This window comes from Mus caroli, chromosome 3, assembly GCF_900094665.2.
Source record: "Mus caroli chromosome 3, CAROLI_EIJ_v1.1, whole genome shotgun sequence".
In the NCBI taxonomy this organism is placed as follows: Eukaryota; Metazoa; Chordata; class Mammalia; order Rodentia; family Muridae; genus Mus; species Mus caroli.
Genome location: NC_034572.1, coordinates 90,262,773 through 90,288,886, shown reverse-complemented (window position 1 = coordinate 90,288,886; position 26,114 = coordinate 90,262,773). Strand labels below are relative to the sequence as shown.

General features: G+C 50.1%; 3 protein-coding genes and 1 non-coding gene across 5 annotated transcripts; 1 reads left to right on the top strand and 3 right to left on the bottom strand.

The window, feature by feature from the left end:
- The first annotated feature begins 306 nt into the window (after positions 1 to 306).
- Bola1 (bolA family member 1) lies at positions 307 to 2,206 on the top strand. Of its 2 annotated transcripts, XM_021158729.2 has the most exons (3): positions 643 to 659; positions 1,059 to 1,239; positions 1,510 to 2,206. In XM_021158729.2, coding segments are annotated over exons 1-3 (600 nt in total). In that variant the 5' UTR covers positions 643 to 657; the 3' UTR covers positions 1,927 to 2,206. The 2 variants fall into 2 exon arrangements, with proteins under 2 accessions (XP_021014390.1, XP_021014388.1); XM_021158731.2 differs by lacking the exons at positions 643 to 659; positions 1,059 to 1,239 and adding an exon at positions 307 to 355.
- Positions 2,207 to 3,663: 1,457 nt separating this feature from the next.
- Sv2a (synaptic vesicle glycoprotein 2A) lies at positions 3,664 to 17,636 on the bottom strand. The gene is made up of 13 exons (XM_021157958.2): positions 17,508 to 17,636; positions 13,237 to 14,196; positions 11,689 to 11,869; positions 10,602 to 10,753; positions 10,388 to 10,521; positions 9,716 to 9,805; positions 9,390 to 9,500; positions 9,139 to 9,227; positions 8,444 to 8,608; positions 8,131 to 8,264; positions 6,210 to 6,416; positions 5,489 to 5,648; positions 3,664 to 5,104 (listed from the first exon to the last, which is right to left on the bottom strand). The coding sequence occupies exons 2-13, from the start codon at positions 13,856 to 13,858 to the stop codon at positions 4,921 to 4,923; spliced, it is 2,229 nt and encodes a 742-aa protein (XP_021013617.1). The 5' UTR covers positions 13,859 to 14,196; positions 17,508 to 17,636; the 3' UTR covers positions 3,664 to 4,920.
- Positions 17,637 to 21,158: 3,522 nt separating this feature from the next.
- On the bottom strand, positions 21,159 to 25,860 carry Sf3b4 (splicing factor 3b subunit 4). The gene is made up of 6 exons (XM_021157534.2): positions 25,651 to 25,860; positions 25,152 to 25,280; positions 24,166 to 24,708; positions 23,726 to 23,932; positions 21,731 to 21,904; positions 21,159 to 21,568 (listed from the first exon to the last, which is right to left on the bottom strand). The coding sequence occupies exons 1-6, from the start codon at positions 25,682 to 25,684 to the stop codon at positions 21,381 to 21,383; spliced, it is 1,275 nt and encodes a 424-aa protein (XP_021013193.1). The 5' UTR covers positions 25,685 to 25,860; the 3' UTR covers positions 21,159 to 21,380.
- On the bottom strand, positions 22,055 to 22,181 carry LOC115030721. Its single transcript, XR_003836319.1, has one exon. It is a non-coding gene; the product is annotated as a small nucleolar RNA SNORA19 (small nucleolar RNA).
- Positions 25,861 to 26,114: the final 254 nt, after the last annotated feature.

The following is a 26,114-nucleotide window of genomic DNA, read 5'->3' as shown; positions in this document are numbered from 1 at the left end:
TTATATAACCCAGCCATTTTGAGCTTTCTTGGTTCTCTTGGCTCTGGCTCTGGCTCTGGCTCTGGCTCTGGCTCTGGCTCTGGCTCTGGCTCTGGCTCTGGTTCTCTCTCTCTCTCTCTCTCTCTCTCTCTCTCTCTCTCTCTCCATCTCTCACTCTCCCTCCCCTCCTCTCTCTCCTTTCATAGCCCTGTTCAGTCTGCTGTTTAGCTTGCTCTATTTTTTTTCCCTGCGCTAGACCCTTCCAGATGCCTCTGCCTGTGTTCTCCCTCACACACAGAGTAAGGAACTGCCTCAGCCATTCCTTGGAGTGGCCATGTGCTGATTTCATTCAGTTACCACATCCTGACCAAATGAGGTGAGAAAGTGGTCTTCTTGTTTCTTCTACACTGCTCTAAGTCTCTTGTCATTTCTTTGGTCCCCACGTGTAGGTAATATGCTTGCAGTAAACTGTGTGTATTCTCACCACACACTTGACACATGGTATCACAATGAACATTGTGACTATTTCTCTAGTGCTTTGTAAACTCTGAGAGCAGGGCTGTCTTTATTCTATCTCTCTCTCTCTCAGGAACGAAGGAATCTCCAAGAGGAACAAACCTGGGATCCTACACAGAAACGCACGGGGGCAAGAGAAGTTAGTGCAGCTCTTAGGGAACTATGTGAGGATCTTCATTTTTTTTCTCCCTGGAATTTTCTGTTTGGGACAGGACAGATTATCTTGGGAAGTAAACTGTCCCAGCAGACATTCCCCTCTGAATTGAGCAAGGTCCGCTGTAATCTCATAAGAATCCTGTTTTTGCTATGGAAGCACTCTATCAATAACCCAGGACAGTAATCCCAGCAGGTAGGAGGTAGAGGCAGGAGGATCGGGAAATAATGGACATTCTAGAGTGGTAAAGGCCAACCTGGTCTACATGAGACTTCTTTTTTTTAATTAATTACATATAAATGACTTAAGCTATTTGAGTTATAGATCAAGAAGCTACAAATCTTGTGCAAGCATCTCAAATTTACAGGAAACACTTTTGTTTTTATTGCTCTAATTCCCGACTTCGCAGGATTTTACCGGTCGGGAGGAGCAGGGACTACAATTCCCATAAAACCTCTGGGTACTGGGTAACGCCTGCCAGACGCAACCGGACTGCGTTTCCTAGCGAGCCTAGGCGTTTGCGTGGTCCGACCGGAAACTCGGTTGTTAGAACAAGCGGTGGTACAGCAGGCTGCGCAGCAAGTACAAAGGTACCACCCTAGGGTTCGGAGAGACGATAGGGCTCTGACTCAGCCAAAAGGACCAAGTTGTACATATTCCATTTTTCAGCTCCCAGCCATTTTTCCCCAGTGCCCTTAGTGCCTAGCGCTCTGGCCGTTCAATCGCCCTTGTCTCTCCGCTACTGGCGTAGAAGCCGCGTTAACCCGCCACGCAGAGTAGAGGCGGTTCCAGGGTGTGCTTGTCTGGGGTGCGTGGGCAGGGTGTGTGGACTCAGTCCCGTGTCCTTCGTTTTTCTGCAGCGAATGCTAAGTGCTCGATCGGCCCAGTGCATGGTCTCCATGGCCACGCGCTCGTGTGTATCGCGGGGCAGCGCGGGATCCGCGGCTGCAGGACCAGTGGAAGCCGCTATTCGCGCCAAATTGGAGCAAGCCCTGAGCCCCGAGGTACTGGAGCTGCGCAACGAGAGCGGCGGCCACGCAGTCCCAGCAGGCAGCGAGACGCATTTCCGCGTGGCGGTGGTGAGCTCTCGTTTCGAGGGGATGAGCCCCTTGCAACGGCACCGGTTGGTCCACGAGGCACTGTCGGAGGAGCTGGCTGGGCCGGTACATGCGCTGGCCATCCAGGCGAAGACCCCCGCCCAGTGGAGAGAGAACCCACAGTTGGACATTAGTCCCCCCTGCCTAGGTGGGAGCAAGAAAACTCGAGGGACCTCTTAATAAATACCCGGATTGGGAGAACGATCCGAATGGGTCGACTGAGAATAAACTACTACATCACTACTACCTTATTCCTTGATTTGTACGGACCAGGACCTCTGCCCTTTCTGCTAATGTACATCATGCAGAGGCAAAGACGCCTCTGGTGAAAGCTAAACTAGCCCAAGGAGAGAGCAGCCACTCCCTCCCTCTTGCCCTTGCCTGGGCTAGACTAGAGAAAGGTCCTGATGAATCGGAAAGGGCCATGATAATAAAAGAGAAGCTGGTGCATGAGGTCAAACGGTGTTCTTAATACCTGTTAAATTGGAGCTACACATCATTAGTGCGTATGGGGGCTGGGGGAGGTTGCATAACACCACTGCGCACTTGGGTGTCAGAGGGTAACTTTTAGAGTTACTCCTACCCCAGTCGCATGATTCTGGAATTGAACTCAGAGAGGCCATCAGGTTTACACAGCTGTTAGGTCCCTACAGACGTTCTTATGAGAAGAATTACCTGTAGGCTAGAGAAGGGATTCGTGAGGAAGTGAACTATCTGGGTTTTGCAAGGATACCAAAATTAACACGAAAAAGAGGGAATTCCTGCATTTGAAGCAGGAAAGGAACCGAAATAAACATTGGCTAGGTTTGGGGAATGGAGATGGCTCAGTGGTTAAGAGCACTGACTGCTCTTCCGAAGGTCCTGAGTTCAGTTCCCAGCAACTACATGGTAGCTCACAACCATCTGTGATGAGATCTGGCGCCCTCTTCTGGAATGTCAGAAGACAGCTACCGCGTACTTAACATATGATACACCTTTAATAATTACACACATCTTTAATTCCAGCATTAGGAGCAGAAACAGGCAGAAACCTCCTTGAATTCAAGACCACTCCGGGCTAAACAGACTCAAAAAAGAAAAGAAAAAGAAATGTAGCGCAGCGTGGACTTGAGGCAGGAGAATTGAGGACAAGCTGCAAAAGAAATTGCTTAAGACTGGGGGGCCAGAGAAGTGGTGGAGCATTTTTTCTGCTCTCCAGTGGATCCAGATTTGATTCCCAGCACCCACTTGGTGACTCACAAAGGACTGGAACTCCAGTTGCAAGGGATCTAATCTTCTGGCCTTGGTGGGTACCAGGCACATGGTGCATATATACATATGCAGGCAAAATGCTCATGCAAATAAAATATGTTAATGTCGATTTTTGCAAGAGTAACAAGGGCTCTTAACCGTCTAGAGCCAGCAGAAGTAAATATTTTTTAAACAAATAAAATGTAGATTTGAGGTACCCCATTCCATGTCGATGACAAGAGAAGGAATTGTTTCTCCAACACTAGTTTATCTTCCCCAGATAGTCAGTACGGAAGAATGAACGAAGAAGCCAGGAGCAGACACAGCCACTTTGGGTTTTAAGGGTTCGTACCCTTTATTTTTCAGCAGTATTTTTCATTTCTTTTTTTTTTTTTCACATCAATGGAGTCAGGTTTAGGGTTCCCCAGGAGACAGGAAGGTGGATGTGTCTCCCCTGGGGATGCAGTAAGGGAGGAGAGGGCTACGTCCAGCCACGGAATGGTGAGAGAAGGGTCGCACATTCACACACTGGGCACTGGAGGAGAAGGCAGTCCTTTGAGCACAGACACCAGAGTTAAACAGTCACCAACCACCTGGTTCAGTGTTACAAAATCGGAATGGCCTTAGGGTTGAGGGCACCAGACGTAGCATAAGGAGGGTGAATTTAGATTTTTTTTTTCTTTTTGTGGTTAGTTTAACTTCCTTTTAACTTTTTTTTTTTTAACATTTTACAAACAGCTAAAAACTACAACACATCACAGCTACGGTGGGAGTGGGGAGAGAGTACCAAAGAAAGCAGCCACACAGAGTAGGGTAGGACGGGGGCAGCTCTACCTACGAGGCTGTTCTGTGGAAGGGCAAAACGGGGAAACTGAGGCTTCTGGTCCCTGCATTAGGGGTCCCTCATGACCCAGCCTTTTTGAGAAGGGCTAGGGACGGACCCCTGCTTCCTGCCCCAGCTCCTTGTGCTTTCGGACCTGCTGGTTTGACCATACGTGCCTGGTTATTCTCCCTTTCTTTCCTCTGGTCCACTGCCTGTGTGAACAGGTCAGATGGAGGGCTGTGGCTAGTGGGTAGAACCTCTCTAGATCAAGGAGAGAGTGAGTCCTTGTCAGGTGCCCTCAGGTCCCCCAAGATTGCAGGACTCATCCCCAGCCCGGCCTAGGGGTTCTGCCTCCAGCCCCAGCACAGATACAAGATTCTGGGAGGTACTATAGAAAAACAGTGTTGTGTGTGTTCACTGAAACTACTACTCTTGGCTTATATTTGAACAGTAGAGTGGTACCCCTACCCCATGGTACACACACACACATGCGCACGCGCACACACACGAGTGTATGTATGCATCCACACACAGTCCAGCTAAGCTGCCTCAGAACTTACATATAAATAAAACTCAGAAAACTAATTCCATAAAATCCAGGCTTCACACTTGTAGCCTGAATTGAGGTGAAAATGGTGGCCAGAGGGCTGAGGTTTATTGCTACTCCCCAGCATCCTTGGGAGGCTAGAGGGCACCCAAGGCCTTCCCACTCAAGAAGTTCTTTTGGTCCAAGCCTCAGCCCCCATTATAACTCCATACCTGTGATTCACCAGGGCCTAGGCGGAGGGAATGAAGGGGAAGGCAGAAGTTTCGGAACCCTTGGAGCAGGGAAACAGCCCCCCTGCTAACACTGGGGGAGAGAAGGATGCAGCGCAGCCTTCTCCTTGTGCAAAGTTGAGGGTGGCAGCAGGTAAGGAGTACCTCATCCCAAAAGTGGAACGAAGGGACCGTCCCTGTAGTCCCTGCCCATCAGGGTCACACACATGCACACAGGCACACACAGCTAAGACACCAAACACGGGAGTGAGGACCAGGACAGCAGGGCAGGGTAGGGATAAAAGGAATTATTGGTCTCACAGTGTGCCTGCCATCCCTAAAGCCCCTGAGACAGCCCCCATCCCTCACTGCAGCACCTGTCCCCGGGTCTCAGGCAGCTTCAGAGCCAGAGAGCTACCAAGGGCAAGAGCAGCCGAGGCAAAGAGAATGGGAGCAGCCTTGGTGATGCCCACAAAGGATGTGAAGATGCTGATCCCCAGCACAGCTGCCAGCTTACACAGGGCATTCAGGAAGCCAAAGGCAGTAGTCCTGCTCAGTGCCAAGCCACGGGGCGGTGATGGTCCCGAAGAGGGAAGATGGGCAGGTGGGAAGGCAAAGTGGGGTCAGAGGAAAACAGTGTGCAGGAGCGGGAAGGAAGGATGGAGAAGTGACAGGAGGGGGTGGGGCAACAGACACGTAGGGAGACAAGAGAGAAAGGAGACAGAAGCAGAGGTTAGTAATTAGCAGTTCCAGAAGTGAAGACAAAAGCTCCCAGCTGTTAAGGAAAAGCTCAGCATGGATGTGTGTCCTACCCCAACAACATCCTTATCCTCCACCCTGTTCTCTTCCCTAAGGATATTCTCTCAGCTCTCCTCCTCACTTCTCCCCAGTCCTGTAGCTCCTCCCCTGCCGGCCCACCACACTCCAAACTACCTCTTGTCAGAAGGGTAGAGCTCAACAGTCAGCACGTCCAGCGCGTTCCAGGATGCAATGCTAACTCCCCCAAAAAGGCAGAGCAGAGCAATCATGGCTGACTCGCTGTTCCCAAAAGACAGGAAGAAGCAGGACACACAGGACAACACACTGGAACCAGCTGGAGCCAGGAGAAGAGATGACAATGAAACCCAACCATGGCCCAGCTTGCAACCAGCTGGCTTTGATTGCCACCAGCTGGCTTTGAGGCAACTCCAGATAACTGTGTCCCAGGGTAGCCAAAGGAAGGTTTTTCACTTGTCCCAACCTCTGTGTTTGTTAGTACCAGTTTCAGTAGCAGCCATTTATTCAATACCAACTATGAGCTAAGTAATGGGATGTTTTCTATGGACCTATCTGAGAGATCAGCCTTCTGAGAGAGGTGCTATTTCCTCTATGGGAGGTGCCATGATTGCAGGTGCAAGCTCAAGGTGGAGTTGAACCTCTCAAATCTAGCCTCAAAGTCTATACTCTACTTGCTTACCATCCTACCTATTTCTTTAACCCCCTAGAGTAACTTCTTTGCCAGATCCACCCCCATTTTGCAGCACCTCTAGACAAATCATGAAGGAGAAGGCTCTCTGGCCAATGGTTTCCGGCTGGAGATGAGACACTGACAGCCCACCCCAGCCCCCGCTGCCTCTATTCCCAATCAGCCAGCACCCAGCCCTCAGCCCCTTACCAAGCATTCTGAGCCTGCCAATCTTGTCCATGAGCAGAGCAGACACAATGTTTCCAGGAAGCACAGCCAGTGTCCCCAAGAAGCTGACAAAGTACACCATGTAGGCACCTTCGCCTGTCCCCGTCACATCTAGCGGGCAGCCTTCCTTATTGTGCAGGAACGTGCTGTTCACCAGCCGGCTGTTCACAAACTTGTACTCAAATAGGTCTAGAAGGTCAGGACACAGGGCCAACATGAGACCTGCTACGTCTGTGGAAGTTAGCAGTCAGGGTCTCTCAGCATTAGCACTGACACTCACTGCAAAGCATCCAATATCACCATGGGAACTAGCAATTTTCTCAGCAGAGGGACCATAAACAAGAAGCAGGCATGGCATATCTGAGCTTTATTAGTCTTTGTTTCTTGTTCATCCTTTTTGTCCACCTGTGCTGACTATAAACAGGAGCCCTGTTGCTGGCCTAGGAGCTGCTCCTGAAGAAAACATGTCAAGTAACTTTTTAAAGTCAGTCTCTCTTTGTGTGTCTCTCTTTGTGTGTCTCTCTGTGTCTTTCTGTGTCTCTGTGTCTCTGTCTCTCTGTGTCTCTGTCTCTCTGTGTCTCAGTCTGTCTCAGTCTCTGTCTTTGTCTCCCTCTCCCTCTCCTCCCCGCTTTCCTGCAAGGTGAGGAAAGCTTACACAATACTCCATTTAGAGGCAGGATGTTAGCCTGGCCATGGTGGCACACGCCTTTGATCCCAGCACTCTGAAGGCAGAGGCAGGCTGAGACCTAAGTTTGAGGCCAGCCTGGTTTAGAGAGTGAGTTCCAGGACAGCCAGGGCTACATAGTAAAACTCTGACTTGAAAACAAACAAGAACAAAAACAAAAACCAAACAAACAAAAAAGGGAGAAGAGGTGTTTCCGCCTAGCGGAGGACTCAGCCTTTCAGCTAAGACCATTACTCAGGCTTTTGTTTGTGGTTTGTTTCTTCTTTTTCTTACATATTTTTAAAAAGACTTATCTTAGGCTTTTTAATTTTGTTGTTGCTGCTGTTGTTGTTTTGTGTGTGTGTGTGTTCTCGTACATGTACCATGAACTCTCAGGGCCAGAAGACAATGTTAGCTTGTCTAGAACAAGAGTTGCAGGCAGGTGTGAGCTGCCTGATGTGGTTGCTGAGAATTGAACCTGGTACTCTGCAAGAGCAGTGAGTGCTCTTAACTGCTGAACAGTTTGTTGTTTTTGTCTTGTTTTTTGCTTTTTAAAAAAGGTCTCATGCAGCCTAGCCTGGTCTCAAACTCGATCTTTAGTAGGACTTGAACTCCCTGTCCTCTGTCCTCTGCCTCCGGAGCGTGCCGCCATACTCAGCCATTTTTTTTTTTTTTTTGGTTTTTTTGTTTTTTAATCACTAGGGATTAAACCTGGAGAGCATCCCCTGAGCTGGCCAGGTGCTCCTCCACCAAACTCGCCACTCTCAGCCCTTTCAAATTTTGATGCAGGACCTTACAAAGTCACCCAGGTTGGCCTTAAATTTTCTCAGACAATTTTCAATTCTCCTACTTCAGCCTTCTGAGGAGAGGAATTGCAGGCCTCTGCTAGGCTGAGCTAAGAAGTAGACTGATGCCACAATTCCCTCTTTTTCTTTATTAAATATCCCTTGTATTGTCTTTCGTTTCCCCAAACACCCAGTTTACCCTAACTCTTCAAAATTACATTAGCATTACCTCACTGAAACTTTATAATTACAGCTAAAGGTAAAGGAACTCGAAGTTTTCCTCAGAGAGTGGATCCCAGGAAAATACCCATTATATTTCCCAGATCACTGGTGGTAGCCAGTAAGCAACCCCAGGGCCCCAGGGCACTCTCAGCTTGAGAACAGGAAGCAAGGGGACAAGGAAGCCTCCTCCCTTCATCAAAGTCCCCTGGGCTGACACCACTGGCCACCTTACCAGTGTTATAGAACACAGTGTTGATGAACGTGCAGTTGCGGAAGAATGTGTTGCTGGATGTAACGTCTTCAAAGTAACACTCCTCAAACAGGGAATCCTCAAAGGACACTGACTTCAGACGCAGCCCGATGAACCTGCAGGGCCAAGATGGTGAGACACGCTCCCTCACTTTGCCCCTCACTGACTCATGCCCCTAGAGAACCCTGGTTATACATAGGCTTTGCCCTAAACCACCTTGTCTTGAGCTCAGACTCATCACCAAGAAGGAAGTAGGAGGAATAGGGAGAAGTGGTGTGGAAACACCCCCACATACTTGTCATTGAAGTACTGTCCCCCTCGGTGGATCTGATTCTCCAGTGTGAAGTTAAACGTCACATGCTCCACTCGCTCCCCTGGGAACACTTTGGTTCGGGCTGCATAGTCCACAGCCTGGAGATGGCGAATCATGTCGGGAAACCAGACAGTCAAACCATAGTAGCTGGGGAGTCAGAGGCATGGAGTCAGACGGGGCAGATGAAACACCAGAACCCCAATCAGAGAGGCAGATGAACAGTCTACCTGCATAGGGGCATACTTATCCCCAGCCTCATCCCACATATTCCCCAACCACCAACTGTGGTTCTGGAGACTTTAGGGTCTTCTACGCTACCCATTATACTCTCCTTCCCCATTCACTCTGAGGATTTAGGTCCCTCCCACCAAGCCCCAAGTGTCCCCGTAACACAACATCCTTACCTCACCATGTCACCACTGCACTAACTCTAACAGCGTGTTTTATCTCTTCCTGATAGAAGATAAACTAAGGAGTGGAACACAGTTTCTTATCCCAGGACATTGTCTGGTAAAGACTGACTGCCTGTCAGTTTGAATGACAAGTTTGATGACTTAATTTAGTAGAGGACCTGGAGCATGCGGACAGATAGCACCCTCCCTCGGGACTCGCCCTTCATCTCCTGTCTCATCCCTCTGCTTCAGCCAAGCACAGCCACAACAACGTAGCCCCCTCACCTGAAAGACATGGTGAACCACACACCCATCATCATCAGCGTAATGCGCCGATACTCTGGACTGAAGCAGGAGAGGAAATTCCCCCAAACCTGCACGGGACACAGTGAAGGCAAAAGGTGGCCACACTAACGTCTGCCTGCTATTTCCACTTCCCTCAGTTCACCTCCACACTCACACAGGCTCAAGCCCTCCCTTCTCCTCTTCCCCCACTCCCACTCCTCCTGTTGCCCTGCCGTTCACTCTATCATTACCTGACCCCCCAGGCTCAAAGCCCGTACTCCCCAGCGCTGGTACCAGGTTCCTGTGTCAGACTGGATCTCAATCAATTCATCCTCCTGATGAATCGTTTTAATGTGGGTCACCTGGGCACAAGAAAGGGAGTGAACTGTGACACGCTATTCCCCAACCCACTCCATGTGTCTCTTTCTCTCAGTAGCAAAATGGGAGGCAGGATGCAGCTTAACGCCCTGGGAAGGCCACTGAACCACAGTGTGGTCTGAGACATCTAGGAAATGGGCAACGTCCTGAAGGGTCCTAGTGGGGTTGTGGGGGTTGAGTGGGAAGAGTCGTGGCTTACTGAGAAGACGCGCTCAGGGTGGCCCTTGGCTCGCATGTTGGTGTCATGAACCTGCTTCAGTACCATCCAGGCTTCGTCATGCTTCCCATTCTAGAACACAAACGCCATTCCATGCAGTTCAGGAATGCCAGATCCGGCGTTACAGACCCCATCCCTTCAATCGGGCTCCTAGAGTCCCAAGATACAAAAAGACTCCCGCTCTCCCCTGCAACCCTGATCATATAAACATCAGCCCAAGCTGGGGTACAAAGGTACGATGAGACTTGGTCAAGACTTGGGAGGGGAGTTTGCAAGGAAACAGAGGACAGCATAGACAGCATAGATCCTTGGGGGCTCCTCCAGTAAAACAAAGGAAGCCTAAGGTGAGGGAAATGATGGACGCAGAAGGAGCCACATCCCAATCTGCTGGAGCCAGGAATAGCCTGACGGGAGATGTAAAGGGTGGGTCCCAACTTGAGCCTGCAGAATCGTAAGCCACCATTAATGAGCAGGTTTCCTGGTCTTTCCAAACCCCTCAGGAGACACATTTTAAGACAAAGAAGCAGATAAGATCCTCCAGAGTTATGGGCTTGTGAAGGAGGAAGAAGTCACCAGAGTGCAGCAACCCCACAGCAAGCATTCCACCCCCACCCCCACCCCCACCCTCCTTCTCCCCCGGAGCAATCCAGTCACCTCTAGGAAGAAGCGGGGACTCTCCGGCTGCGTAGTCAGAGCCCCAATGGCAAACACAGAGGGAAAGGCACACACGAGGACAAACACCCTCCAGCTGTGGAACTGGTAAGCAGAGCCCATCTGGAAACTCCACCCTGGCGGATAGTCACAGAGTCAGCAGAGAAGCAGGGAGCACGGCAGAGCTGGGAGGACTGAGAGTCTAAGGACAGCTTACCATAGTGAGGGATGATGGCCCAGGCCATTGCAGCTGCATACACTCCACCAATCATCCAGAACATACAGAGCCAGCTCAAATGCTCCCCACGTTTCTCCTGCGCCAGAAACTCCGAAAAATAGGAGAAGACTATGGGGATGGAACCGCCAATCCTGGACATTTCAAAAGTAAACATTAGGAAACAGCCATCTTCCCAATTCCTTTCCCCAGTGCTCTGGGACCTCAGCCCCCCCCCCCTTTATTCTCATCCCATACATTATGTCCTATAAGTTCCTTCAGCCACCAGCACCAGTCACTACTCTTGGGATGGCAGGAAACAGGTAAACAGGTCTTGGATCAACCCTGAAAGCGGCTATGAGTTGGGAATGAGGCAAGGTCACTGCAGAAAATGTGGTGATCCCAGCACCAGGGGCAGAGGCAAGGTGAGTGTTTCAAGTTCCGGGCCAGCCAGGCCTATATAGCAAGATTCTATTCAAATAAAAATGCAAAATCAAAACAAAACAAAAAAACCTTTAAGATGGATGTCCACACCTTTAATTCCAGCTTGTGGGAGGTGGGGGTAGGTAAGTCTCTGAATTTTAGACTAGCTTGGTCTATCTACATAGTGTCCCAGGCCAGCCATGTCTCAAAATAAAAACAAACCCAAAAAAACAATAACAAAACCCAACAACAGATGGAGACCGTGCAGGTGCAGGCAGGGGAAAACTTCAGATTCTGCCAAAGAGGGTGTCAGCAAGCTTTCTTAACAAACTCAGGAAAAATATGCTTTCTGGGAGGGGATAACTCCAGGATATGCATGAGCCCAGGGGCAAGGCTGAGGTCCAGTGGACTTCAGTGTAGACAGCCTCAGAAACAGAGGTAAGCTGGGGGACTTGGGGACAGACCCCGCATGGTATTCTGGATGGAGGTGGGCACTGGACATGGGTATCTACCCTGAAGATGGGGTAGGAAGTGGGAAAGGCATTCGTTCACTCATTTCACACAGATTTAAGGTGTGCCCAACATGCCTCACACTGTGCCAAGGGTAGACTACGGCAGTGACCAGGGCACAGTTCTTTCTTTAAGGGTTTAGAATGTGGACACTCACCCAACCCCGGAAAGGAGGCGGCAGAAGAGAAAGGTTCCATAACCCTGGACGAAGGACGAGAAGAAGGCGAAGACGCTGTTGACTGAGAGTGAGATGAGCAGACACTGTCTCCGACCCAGCCGATCAGCCAGGCCTCCCCAGAGGAAGGCCCCCACCATCATGCCCAGGTACACAATGAGGCCTGCGGAGAGAAGAAAACCCCAGGAGGGGGTGGGTAGGAGACATGAGCAGATATTCCTCAATTCTCCCATGAACTTTGTATTAGAGCCCCAACTCTAGGGGCTGAAACTCCTGTAGCAGAATGGACCTGAGAACATCTAGGAGGGAGGTGGGAAGAGTTGGTGAACAGTCACCACTGCAGACCAGGGCTCAAAGGCAAGAAGGCAAACATTTGAGAAATACACCCCTCACTTTTGCCGCTTCCTCTCCCTCCCTCCTTCCTTCCCTCCCTCCCCCTAACCCTCTTTCTTTCTCTCTGTCTTCTTCCCCTCCTCCAGAACACTCATCCCTAACTCACCCAGAAGTGAAATGGACCTGCCTAGACTCCTAGATACCTCCTGCATCCTCTCTGTTCTCCCAGGTTGTTTGAGGATGTCATTGTCATCGTGTTTTAGACTGTGCCTCACTGTGTTGCTCTGGCTGGTGCTGGCCTGGAGCTCACTGTGTAGACTGGACCAGCTTCAAACTCACAGACCCACCAGCCTCTACCTCCTGAGTGCTCCAACTAATGATGTTCGAGCTTTTTCTCCCAATTTGATACCCTCAAAGAAGATCTCTTGTTCCTTGGGAAAGAGGCTCCAATACAAGGTTTATCCTTTATCCTTCAAGCCCCCAGTACTTGGGAATTCTAAAATGCTTCCCGCCCCAGTTTTTTTGTTTCCTACCTAAAACCAGAATTGGGATTGATTTTTAAAATCATCTCTAAAACTTTGCATTTTGTCAATGTCCACCCCAGAAAGAAACAGACAGACAGACAGACAGAGGAGGGGGACAGGAAGGGGGGGGGGAAGAGACAGAGAGAGAGAGAGAGAGAGATCTATGGAGAAGCCAGTTGTCTATAATTTCTCAGTGAGCATATGAGATTTCTCCTTCTAGATCCCTGTCGGGAAAGGCCATCAAAGACTTTCCTGGTCTCTAGACACTCCCGTGTCTGAGGTGTCTTTACCCACATTACTCCAAACAGCCCCTCCCCATATATACCAAGGCATTTCAAAGCTGACTTGTTCTGCAGTCAGGGAAAGGCAACCCAGAAACAGGATGGAAGACTTTGAAGATGCCCCTAACAGTAGCCCAACCCACCACGGCCATATCCAGCAGTTAGGCAAACTACCACCCACTCAGACACCAATGAAAGCCCCAATCCAGTTATATTCTCTTTCACACACAATTTCATTTACCCAGCCTCCAGAAGAGGATGTCTACGGGGGGTGGGGGGGTGGGGGGGCAAGAATGGTGTGTGGTAGTCAGTGGGCCCTCTAGGTACAGCTTGCAAAACTAGTGGGACGGACTGGGTGGTTCCCCACAGCAGGGTGCTTGCAGGCTTCTTACCTAGCATGCCTTTGTTGGAGTCCGACAGGCACATGTCTTTCTCAGCACTGGGCAGCACAAAGCCCACCACAAAGACCTCTACACCATCTGCCATCAGCGCCAGACCCAGCACGAAGTAGAGTGTCCACTGGAAGCGGCCATGGCCACACTCCCGGAGGATGGTTTCATACTGCTGAGCCAATTCTTCCCGATCTTTACGCCGCTGCGCCTCCCCCCGACCCCCAGGGGGACCCTCCCCATCACTCAAGCCCCCTCTCACTCCAGCCAGGGGTGCCCCATCTGCCATACGTTCGCCTTTGCCCCCAGACTCTGCCCGGGGGATGCCCTGATATTCTCCCTCGTAGATCTCATCATCTTCATCGTGGCCCTCGGTGGCATCACTAGAAGCGCCACCTTCCTCCTCATCCTGGGCCCCTTCTCCGCGGTAATAGCCGTCCGCAGGGGCAGGGAAGTCGTCGTCGTCCTCCTCCTCCTCAAAGCGCGAGTAGGACCTTCGGGAATACTCATCCTGGACTCTGTCGAGGCCCTTCACCACCTTCTTGGCCGCGTGCTTCTTCACTTCCTTGGCAATGTCTTTGGCCCCACGGATGAACGCTGCTCGGTCTCGAAAGCCTTCTTCCATGATGGGGCTTGGGGCACTTCACTGGATCTACCTTACTCTCTGCTTCTTTTTCAGCCCTTTGCTCAGTGAATCGGAGGCGTCAAGAAGACCCTCTCTCCAGATGAACTGTGTTCCAATATCTTTGGGCTCAGACTGAGAGGAGCTAGGGCCTGGCCCGTGAGGTCCAGATGGGGGGAAAGGCAGAAAGGAGCTTTGTTCTGCACCAGGTTCAGTAGGGTGAGTGGGGGAGGGGGAGGGAGAGGGATTGGGGATGGGGAGCCAGGTTGGAGAGGCTAAACTGAGGAGCCAAGATATTTCAGGGAGGGCTGCCTATTTTTCTTCTGAGAGGTTCTGAAGACCTAGGAAAAGAAGAGAAAAAGAAATCTCACCAGAATAGTGAAAGAGGGCCAGTATGGAAACCCTCTCAACTTAGTACTTCCGGCTGCTAGCTATTGAAGAGAGATGATTAGCTGGGCCCACCCTGAGCCACCAGATATACAAGTCCCTTTTCTTTGATGCTGGAGGGTAGTAGATCCACGGGATTTGCCCTGACATCAGTCACCACTGCCCACATCCATTGCAGAGAAAACCCAGGAAGCAGGAGAAACAAGACTGTCCTGCCTTAGACTCCTGGGGAGTTCCATTTGAGACAGAACTGGAGGTTGAGGTGCAGAAGGACAAGCCTTCTGACCAGGTTCCTCAGCCCACGGATGGATCTGAAGGCAGGGCCTTCACTGTTCTTCCCTCAAAGTCTCCCAAGGGAAGATTTCTCTCCACTTAGCCGAGTAGGTAAAGCTCACCCTCCAGAGTCAGATAGCCTTGGTTTGACCCTGCATGAGTTTGACATGGCTCCCCTGGCTCCACTTATGTAAAAGAGGAAAGTGGGGGTTTAAGCAGCCCACTTGTGCTTACCCCAGGACCTGGCACAGAAAAGGTAATGAAAACCATGAGCTCTAATGTGGTGGTGACAGGAACATAGCGAGATGGCCCCTGCACTCCCCCTAAGATCCCTTAGCCAAGGAGTCTCTGCCTATTCTTTGGGGTGAACCGCAGAAAGGAACACTATCAAGGAGAATGCCAGTCAGATGCGAAGCGCATGACATTTGAAGTCCCCACCCCCACTTGCTCCCTGCTGATGGGCAGGCTGCCCCAGTCTGCCTGAGCCTCCGTGTCCTTCTAGTTAAGTAGTTAACGTGATGGCAATTGAATTGGGAAAGTCCACTTCTCAGAGTTGTGAGACTTAACCTCACAGAATTATGTTATTATTTTATTAGTTTGCTTCCTTCCCCATTATATTGAAAAAAGTTTGAAGGAAGCAAGTCCAGCGGAGGTTCATACTTCACTTCTGATGCCCAGGATTCTCCCTAGAACTTTGCCTGGGTTTAAACTAACTTCAAGAGCTGGAATTAGGTATATCCTTTGTAAACTAACAGGATAAGGACCCAAAAGGGAGACTTGAAGCTTATGTAGAAGGGACAAGAAGGAAGACCATGAGCTAAGAGGAAAGGCAACCAGCTGCCACCCCCTTCCTTCAGAATGTCACATCTAGAACTCCCCTTTTGCCTGTGGGGTAGGACTAGAAATGACTGGTTGCGGTCACGCTCCCAGTGAGAATCTAAGATCTATAGTTGTTCTATTCTTCCAGGGTCTCCCTTCCTAATCTCCCTTAATCCCTCTGGTTCTTCAGGAGTCAATGAAAAAGGAGTCCATAAATACCGCAGTGCGTAGGCAGCTGGTGGAGAATGAAGGGGACCTCCCCACCCCCCAAAATAAGACATCCTCCAAAGGGAGGCATAGGATAACCTCCTTCCGGGCAACAGAGGACACAAGCCTGGGTTAAGAGCAATATCATTCCCCTAAAATAATCTCTTCTGCTCCCACCCAGTCAAAGGCTTGACCAATCACACACACACACACACACACACACACACACAAGTGGAAAAGGGTAAATAATGCCTTGTCATTCAGAAAGATACACTGGCAAGGAAAGATGTAAGCAGTGGACAACAGTGACCAGGAACAGTGGCCTCGGTGTCACCTTTTCTTCATGGTTCAGGGGATTGCCATCCCCAGCGCCAAGGCAATTTGTGTTGGCTCTCTTTCCCAACCATGATCCCTCTTCAAACCCTGAAGGAAGATTTGGACCCACCAGGAGCAGTTTCCCATGCCTGTTGACATTGTTTCCCCTCAGCTGTGGGGTAGGAAAGGCTCCCCAGCCACAACAGCACACAGAGGCTCAACAGCCAGCGCCCCCCGGGGCCACCAAGCCCAGGAGGGAGAGAAAGAAGACAAATTCTTTGAGCTGGTGAGGAAGTCGTGCTATATTTAGCCTGCAGAGCAGCACAGAGTGGCTGAGCCTGAGGAAGAGAGACAGCACTGGGAGAGGTGGAGTTAAAGGAGACCAGACTGGGATTTACCAAGTCCTTTAAGGCTGACTGGCTTCACCTGACCGGAAGAAACGTGTCCATATTTTCTGCAGAAGGTGGAAAGGGCTTCGTAAGCAAACCTTTCAAGACAACTGCTCAGGTCCAGACGAGCCCCCTAATCAAAGCCCCTGCTTTGGAGGCCACCCAGGTTTCCATCCCATCCCATGCCAGGTCATTAAGAAGTGACAAGGTCATGAAGAAGCCGTCATTGATCAGAAGATTCCCATTGAAAAGGACAAGGGGCAGAGAAGATTCCAGAGTGCCCCCCACCCCCACATCACAGCTTGATAACTGACCGCAAGACTGACAAGACTGAGCCTCACCCCTACAATCTACCCCTGGGTTTGGAAGATGGGAGCATCCAGTTTGGGGCGGGGGGGGGGAGGTGTCAGCTGAGAATGTACACGGAGAAATGCTCACGGAGAGGCCAGGGATGTAGAGAAAAGGTTTCACATGCATAGGCTTAGGGACCGCCTCTGCCAGGATTGCGGAGACCCCCACCCCCACCTAGCCTCAGCTCGGGTACCAGGCATGAGGCCCTGGAACTGATTACATGGCTGCTCCCACCCCTGGTCCTGCTGCTGGACAGGTTCCCACCATCCTTCTGCGCCCCTCCCCTGACCCCCTCAGTAAGCGCCTCTAGCGCCAAGCCCCAACACCTGGTTGCTTCCCATGTCTGTCTGCCCAGTGTTTCATTCCTTCTATCCTTCACCAAGCCGATTCCTCTACCCCCTAACCCACCCAAGTCTAGGCAAGAGAGGCTGTACACATTCTCTGGCCCCAGCCAAGGTCATTTACCATGGGGGGGGGGGGTTGGGGAGGGACGTACATCAAGGTGAGGAGAGGATAGAGTTTGAGGGAACCTCAGCTTACCTAACAGCCCCTCACCAGGTTTATGTAATGGGGACTTTAAGCTAAGGTAGAAAAAAATCCTCGCATATATATATATATATATATATATATATATATACATATATATATATACATATGTATGTATGTGTGTATATACATACAAATACATATATGTGTATTGCACATATATATTTATTTATTCAAGTATATTCTCAAAGCAATTGAAATAAATGGCCCATTCCCCAAACCACCACCACCACCACCACCCTCACCCCTACAGCGGGGACAGTCACCCTCTCCATAAGCAAAGCATCAGAGATAAAATGGCTGCAAGGCTAGACGAGGATGCTTCTGCCCGGGGCGGGGTGGAGGTGAGAGGAGAGGGGTCTCACCTGAGCTTGGTTCCCCGGGTCAGGGAGTCCCCGGGTGAGGGAGGGGGTCCAGCCACAGGGCTGAGGCGGCAGCGGCGACTGCTCCTCCCGGTACCAGGGGAAGCGGCACTGCAGACCTGCCCCCCGCACGCGCTCCGGCCCCGCCTCCGACCCTCCCTCCCCCGCGCCAGTGAGCAGCGGGAGAGACCATTGTGGGGGGTGGGGGTGGCGAAAGAAAAGATGATGGGGGAGACTTAGGACACAGGAAGAAAAGATGAAGGAACTGGAGAGGACTGTGAGGGTGACAGCTGGAAATGACAGTCTTTCTCAGCCCCTTCCTCCCTAGCAAAAGATGCCAGGAACTAAAGGAAGACACTAGCAGTGGTTAGGGGAGTAAGTGGAGGAAATAGACAGGAGGTGATGAATGAGGTAGCCCCTTCCTTTGCACCCAAGCTAGGATGAGAGAACCCAGGAGTCCCAGCAGTTCTTGCTGCGTTAAAAACAACTCCCTCCCCTTCTACACTGCTCCTTGGAATTAAAAACCCTCTCCCAAACCCACAGCTTGGACTCCAGGTTCACCTTGCTATGTGAGAGGACTCAGAGATAACAAGGTATGGTTTCTGTACTCAACAGTCAGAGTCAGTGACAACTGGGTCCCTGTCATCTGTCTCCTTCAAAAACAGTCCAGACTGTTTATGTACAAGGACCTCCCCCTCCCCATTTCTATTCAATTGCTGGTAGCAGAGGCGGTGCTAGAGAAGGAGTTTGATCAACTGGACAGTTCCCTTTCCAACCACTCTCCAGTGACTCATAAACAAACAAACAAATCCTATCAATTAACAACCCCCTCTTTGGGGTGTGTGTGTGTGTGTGTGTGTGTGTGTGTACGCTCACTGGCTTGGCTTCTCCTTTTCTTGAATCTTTTCTGTTTTATTGTCAGATAACCTGGACTGACAGATCCAGAGGCGCTTCCAGGATGTACAACCTGAACCAGTCTACTCCAGATAAGACCTTGGGATTATCTGGAAAGGGCGCTGACCAAAGCACATCCCAGGTTTCCACCTTTGGTTCTGACCAAGTCCCCTGCCTCTGTGAACCACAGGCTTCTTGTCTAGAAAATGGAGTGTTTTGGACAAGGCGTCTTTTTTAGCTGTAATACCATGCATAAGTCTGCTCGGTTAAGTGTGGGTATAGAATGCTGGGAGACACTGAATACAGAAGGCTGGCAGCCTGTGTGCTCAGAGATTTCCCAGATGCCATTTGATATGCTGAATTTACTATGCTAGGGATGTGAGCCTAAGTTTTGTAGGACCCAATGCTGAATTTTGGAAATGTATGGGGTCAGTAAGGTTCACAATTAACTGAAAGTCATAATAGAAACTAATTTATCCTAAAAAGTTACCTCTCACCTAGACTGAAGATTTTTGTGTCCCCCTTAAGCCAAATCAGGACCATGTCAGTATAAGTCACCCAGTGACGTAAGGGAGTCAGAGAACTTGTATCTTTAATGGCATCTGGCCATCCCCAGTAGGATGCCAATGAATCCAAAAACTCTCCTGGCAACAACCCTCTGCCCCACCTCTACGAGCAGGGAGGCTTTGCCAATGCTCTAGAAGTACTCTCGGTCTGTCGGCTGGAGTACTCTTTCCAGGATGGTACTTGGAACAGCTCTGCCCACATGGGCCCCAGGGACTAGCCCTTTACTAGGCTTTCATTGATGAACCCTCTTAAGGCTTAATACATCTTTTAAACACACTATTCCCCATTTTAGGTTATAGCCAGGCCTTGCTGGCGGGAAGCTGTGTCTTCTCTTTCAGGTGATTCTGCATACTCTGCACTATTTACTAGCTTTGCAGAAATATAGTTCCCATCAGCCAAGGGTAGCATAAGCCTGTAGTCCCAGCTAAGCAGGAGGCTGAGACAAGTTCCATGCTTGTCTGGGCTACAGAATGAGTTTAAGGGCATCTTAGACCCTGTATCAAAATGAAAAGTACAAAGAGGGTCAGGGATTCAGTCCCCAGAACTGCAAGCAAATTAAAAGGGAAAATATGAAGTTTATTTTAAATTCCGAAGGAAGACTTAAGTACTTCATCACCTCCCCACCCCCTGGACAGGGCTCCACAACACTCAGGACATTCCCAGCTTCCACTTACACATTTCCTTGCCCAGCCTCACAACCTTGCTATTGTCTGTTGGGTTGACTCTCATATTTACATCTCTAATCCAAGTCTGTCTCCACCTGCTTTGTCAACTTCACTACCTGGATGCCTGGGGCAGCTCATATTCCTGGGCAAAGAGCCCACAGTATCCTCCCTTACCTCAAGGTTGTTTTGAAGGGTTTTTATGGTCACCAATGTAAAAGAGCTGAAAAGCACTAAAACCTCCAGGAGCCCAACCTGGCTCTGACCTCAGCCAGCCTTCACACAGCCTTAGTGCTAGATCCACCTTTCAAGATAACTCCAGCTAGGAGCATGGCAACCTCCCAATTCCAGCATTCTATTGACAGGCAGGAGGACAAGGCCTGTTGAGAACCAGGTAAGGCTTCTGGGTTAGGATTAGGCTAGATCATCTTCTTAACTCTGCCTTGTCCTAGGAACTATGTAGGCCAGACTGGTCTTGAACTCAAGAGACCCACCTGCCTCTGCCTCTGCCTGGGTCAAAGGCATGCACCACCATGGCTGACTAGTAAGACCATCTTCCGACCAAAAAACTACAGACATCACTATTTTCTGAAGAATGAACATTCGGACCAAGTTAGACGTTCTGACAGTTTAATACTTGCTGTGTTCATCCTGGTCACCAGCAAAGCCTTTGCAGGAACCATAAATTTTAGAGTGGAAGAATGGAGAATGTGAATGCAATTAGGACTAAGATCTAAGCGTCATTCACTGAACATCTGCTTTCCTCACTCACCCTGTCTAGCAATTACTTAAGACATTCCCATGGCTCCGGATGAAAGCCATGTCAATAACACTCAGGAGCTGAAGCTTCCTCTGAGCATGGTGCACATGTCTTCAACCCCAGCAGAGGCAGAGCTGAGTTCATGGCCAGCCTGGTCTACCTAGTGAATTCCAGTAGAGCCAGGGTTACAAAAACCAGCTCAAAATATAAAATGGCACAAGGCTTTCCTCCATGGTCATCTATTTTTCAAATATAAGCAAGCACATACACACATATGCACTACCCCTAGATAAGGTAGCCAATCATATATATGGGTGGATACACACACAGTACCTATTTCATTCACTATGACCAGCACAATCTTTCACAAGAATGTATCATCTTTCCCCTCTGGTGTCAAGGAAGGAAAGCAGAGCAAGTACCCAGAATGCACTGCTGTTGAGCTGTTCTCCCAGCTCCTTGGTTGTTGCAAAGCTGTAAAGCTCTAATGTGTGGACTTACCAGTGCATCATACCAGCCCCTCTCAATCAAAGACACTTCCAAGCCAAATTCCAGATAGTGCTACAATGGATGCCCTTGTGCCCATCACTCTTTGCTAGCAAATCACCAGACATTTTATTTCTGTTGCTAATGCCCCATACTATAACAAGATAAGCTCTATTCCAAGTACACGCAAGATAGATAAATCCTTACAATGTAAACACCGTCTCTTTTTCATACTGTTCCTCCCACAAACCCCGACTTCTCCTAAAAGTTACTTCACCAGAGAACAAACAAGAAGCATAGTTTTATTTTTCTATACACATGTAAAGAAATTAGGACCAACATTTTAAAATAAAAATGAAGAAAAATCCCCAGTGGAAAACATGACATTGGAATGGGGACAGAGTTACTGAGAAGGGTCAGTACATTAGCCTTGACAAGCTACAGCATCTCTGATTGGTCCAAGAAATGAAGATACAGGGAGGATAAAAGGAGACAAAGGATGGCAATTTACTGAGGAAGTGGGCCCCGAAGCGGACCACGAGGTGGAACTGGGGGCCGTGGAGTGGGTCTGGGTGGTGGGAGGGGCCCCCGCTGGTAGCCATAGGGAGGGGGTCTTGGAGGACCTGTGTATCCATGAGGGGGCATCAATGGAGGAGGCCCACGCATGCCGTGTGGAGGCATGGGACCTGGGTGACCTGCAGGAAGAAAAAGAGTTAACAGAAATGAAAAGAGGAAATGTGGAGATCAGTAGGGATGAGAACAGGAATGTGGGAAGTCAAAGAAAGGGCACCAGACAGGGCAAGGGGCAAAGAAAGCTGCACACAGGCAAGATAAGAAATGGACTAGCACCCACTCACCCATGGGAGATCCAAAAGGAGGCCCCCGGGGGGGCATGCCCATTGGAGGAGGTCCAGGATGAGGCATTCCAGGAGGTGGCCGAGGTGGTGGCTGCCCCCCAGAGCCGGGAGGCCCAGCATGGGGGTGTCCTAGGCCATGGGGGCCATGGTGGGCCAGCTGCATCTGGGACATCCCTATGGAGATAAACCACACAAGGAGACAGTGACAAAAAGGAAACCAGGGCAAAGAAAACAGAAGAGACCACAATGATGACTCAAACACAGTGACACCACTCTTAGCCCTTCTTATGGTAAAGCCCAGCCAGTGCTACGCACTCAGTCCATCTCTGTCTGAAGGTGACTGACAGCACTGGCTAAAGTAGCCATGCTGCTAATATTCCCCCAGGTTTATTTAGCACATCAGAAATATCTTTTCTCTTGATGTGAAGAAAAAAGACAATGAAATGTGCATTCATTTTCCTTCTCTGACTTAAACATAGAGATGGTGACAGCCAAGGATAAAACAAGCAGAATTTTTGCTTTGTAGGACAGGACTTGGAAGATATATGCCTGTGCTAAGACTTAATTCTAAGACTTAATTCAGTAAGAACTCCTTAGGAAGATCAGGCCTGGTAGCACATATCTGAATTGCCCAGAACACTAAAGGTAGAGGCAGAAAGATTAGTAGTAGCTAACTACATACCTAGCAAGTTGAAACCAGTCTGGGGCACAGGAGACTTTCAACAAAACAAAACAAAATTTAAAAAACCCGCTAAATTATAAAAAAAGAAAAGAAAATTGTAGCCTGCCATGGAGTGCCCACTTTTAATCCCAGCACTAGGGAGGCAGAAGTATGTGGATCTGTGTATGTTAGCTAGCCTAGTCTACAGAGTTCCAGGCTAGCCAGGGCTACACTGTATTCAAAAACGAGTCCTTAACAAGAGAGTGGACGTCAACTGCTCCAAGAAGAAAGTTTGGCATGTGTGAACACCAAACAGTAAACATGACAATGCCTGTAAGTTCGGCCAACCAAGAGGACCTAAACACTGAGCCGACAGTGAGACCAGGTTTTCTTCTGTAAGTAAAGGCAACAGAACAATTTTAAGGAAATGTCTGACTGGGCGTGGTGGCACATGCCTTTAATCTCAGCACTCGAGGCAGAGGCAGGCGGATTTCTGAGTTTGAGGCCAGCCTGGTCTACAGAGTGAGTTCCAGGACAGCCAGGGCTACATAGGAAGAAAATGTCTGAATACCCTGGAAAAGTTACTCAGTGAAAGTAGATGAGAACCTGAATCAGTGACAGGAAGTGAGTGCAGTCTAGAGCACTGGCTTGTGACCAATGACAAAAACATAAGCTAGACTTGCTCTGCAAAGTGGAGGACAGAACAGACAAAGCTGCAGAGCTGAGAAAACAGACAAAGCTGCAGAGCTGTAAACTGGGCTCCTACAAGTGAGAACTACTGAAGATAGTGTCAGAAAGAGGAATGTTAAGTGTGGGTTGAGCAGTGGCCTTTTCTAGTCTGCCAAGAACCTAAGACCAGAGACCAAGGATAAATTAGAACCTTCACATTTAACACTACAGATAAACAAAGAAAAGAGAACCAAGCAAAAAATCCACACAAACATAAAAAAAGGGAGCTGATCCAGGTTGCTATGGTTGACATTAGAAATATGTATGCCTTTAATCCCAGCACTTGGGAGGCAGAGGCAAGAGGATCTCTGAGTTTGACACTGCCAGAGCTACACAGAGAACCCGTTTCAAAAAGCCAAAGCAGATATGTCTTCTAGATTTGGCAACTGTGGAAGCAGAGGAGAGGTTGAGAGTTTTGCCAAGTACAAGCTATCCTTTAGAAAATATAAGAACTGGAAATAAAACAGGAGCACCAACACGTACAAAGTACTGTTTGTTTCTGAAGGAGGACTTTGGACTATTTTCATCCAAGACAAAGACTACCAGGAGAGGCAGTAAGAAAGCCCCTCTCACAAGCTCAGCTCCTTCCAGCACAGAGCCCTTACCTGGATGGGGCATCCCACCTGGTGGGAATGGGTGAGGATGTGAATGTCCGTGACCAGGATGTCCAGCCCCTGGAGTCCCTGCTGCTGGAGGACCATGTCCTCCAGCCCCAGGTGGCATAGGTGGTGGGGGCATGGCTGGGGTAATCCCAGGAGGGAGGGCCCCAGGAGGTGGCACTGGAGGTGGGAAAGAGCCAGGAGGCGGCATGCCTGTGTAAGAAATGGAAGACAGTTAATGTCTTGCAGAGCTCCAGCCTCCCCCCTGCAGGCTTCCCTCCAGCTTCACTCCGAAATCCATCCGCCAACTTCTTCCCTTCCACCAGCACGACTCACTCCTGCCTCACTGCCCACCAACTTAGCAGCTTATTCTACCAGGGCTGCTTCTGCCTCCTGAGCCTCCCTCCCAAGGGCCTCACTGGCACAGTCTGAACTCCAAGCTGTACCTGGTGGAGGAAGCCCAGAACCCAGGGATGAAACCACGGGATTGGGGGCAGAGGGCGGAGGGGGCGCATCGGCAAACAGCTGGTGAGGGCGGTCAGCCTGGGACAGCGGGTTCTGGGCTGCCAGGAGTCGTTCAGCTGCTGAGCCATGGCGTTCACCCTTAGAGTCCTTCTTGAAGGCATAAGACACAGTGATAGGACGGTTACACAGGTACTGCCCATTCATGGCCTCAATTGCTGCATCCGAAGCATCGAAGGAAGCAAAATTAATGAAGGCGTAGCCCTTGGAGTTGCCTGTGTCAGGGTCCCGCATGATCTTGGGGGTCTGTAGGATGACTCCAAAGGCGCTGAAAGTATCGTAAAGCAGCTTTTCATCAATTTCTGGGTCCAGATTTCCGATGAAAATGTTGGCTCCCACATCCAGGTTTTTGTTGTGAGCTGAGGCCTTGTTCACCCGTATTGGCTTTCCATAGAGTTTGATCATGTTCATAATCTTAATGGCATAGTCGGCATCTTCCTCGCTCAGGAATTCAACAAAGCCATAGCCTGGGGAATCAATGGAAAAAAAAATCACTCAGGGGAAGAGACTCAAAATGAAACATTAACTCCCCAGCCTCCAAACACAAAGAACACAGCAGATAATAGCTGGGCGGCAGCACGTGCACGTGCGGGGCAGAGGCAGGTGGAGCTCAGAGATCTGACCAGCCTGGTCTACAGAGCAAGATCTAGGACGGCCAGGACTACACAGAGAACTTCTGTCTCGAAAACAAAATAAAACAAAAGAACATGATAGAGGAATACTTTTACTTCTATTGAGAATGGTTCCAGTAACTAGAGCTAAGAGAAAATATTCCAGAAACTGGAAACTGAAGCTGAAGGGGAAAGCAATCTTTAGGTTGCTCATTCCAAAGGAGCTGTGACTAGCGCTGAGCCTCTTCGGGGCCGGTTAACCCTCTCCAGGGCTGATTCCTGCTCCGTACCCTACTCACCCTGGTGCTGGCCAGTGACTCTGTCCTTTGGCATGTGGGTGTTGACCACTGGCCCTGCCTGGAGAAAGAGCTCCCACAGCAGCGGCTCACTCACTTTCTCGTCCAGACCGCCCACGTACACCGTGGCATCTAAAGGGAAGAAGCAGGCGATGAGGAGAGAGTCGGCAGTGAAAAAGAAGACAAAAACAAAAAAACCGTCGCCTAAAGCCCTGAAATTCCCACTGCCACCGTCGTCTAGAAAATCTGCTACGTCTAATTTGGCATTCTTGCTGGTCCTGTACTCCCGGGAGGCTTTTGTCTTCTTGGTGGAGGGGGCTGATCTAGAAGCATCGCTTCTCACAGGCCTCGGCCTGCACCCGGCCTCGCGGCCAGCCAGGCGCCCAGAGGTCGGTCTCCCACCCCAGGGGGAATCTCGTCTCCCACCCCCGGGGGAACGCTTCCGGCACTAATCTTCCCTCCACTTCCCTGCTCCTATCTTGGGCTCTTCTCTCCCAATTACCCTGATTCCGTTCGGAGATCGGTCCGGCAGCCATGGCGAAGGGGCTCCCGCCGTCTCTAAGCAGCAGCACCGCCCCCTGACCTCAGTTACTACTTCCACTTCCGGGCCAAGGCTCACGTTGGGCAGGGCCGGCGGCGGGGGGAGGAGCCGGAAGCGATCGCGGCCATCTTAGGGGTCGGAGTCTTGTCTTTCGGAAGGGAAAGGCGTTCTAGGGCTGCTGCAGTAGACGGGGCGGAACGGACGGGCACCGTCTCGACACCGTTAACTAAAGCCCCGGATGCTTCCAGACTGTTAGAGGCTCACACGGCTCCCCAAGCGCACATTCAAGTGCAAAACCAGGCTTTGTACGTTCTGTGACGCAGAGCTGTGTGCTAGGCTAAGTGCAGGGCCAGGGCTGCCTTCTGGAGCGACCTATTATTAGTGAGGTCCACGGCGCTCGTGCAGACTCGCCCTCGGCCTAGACT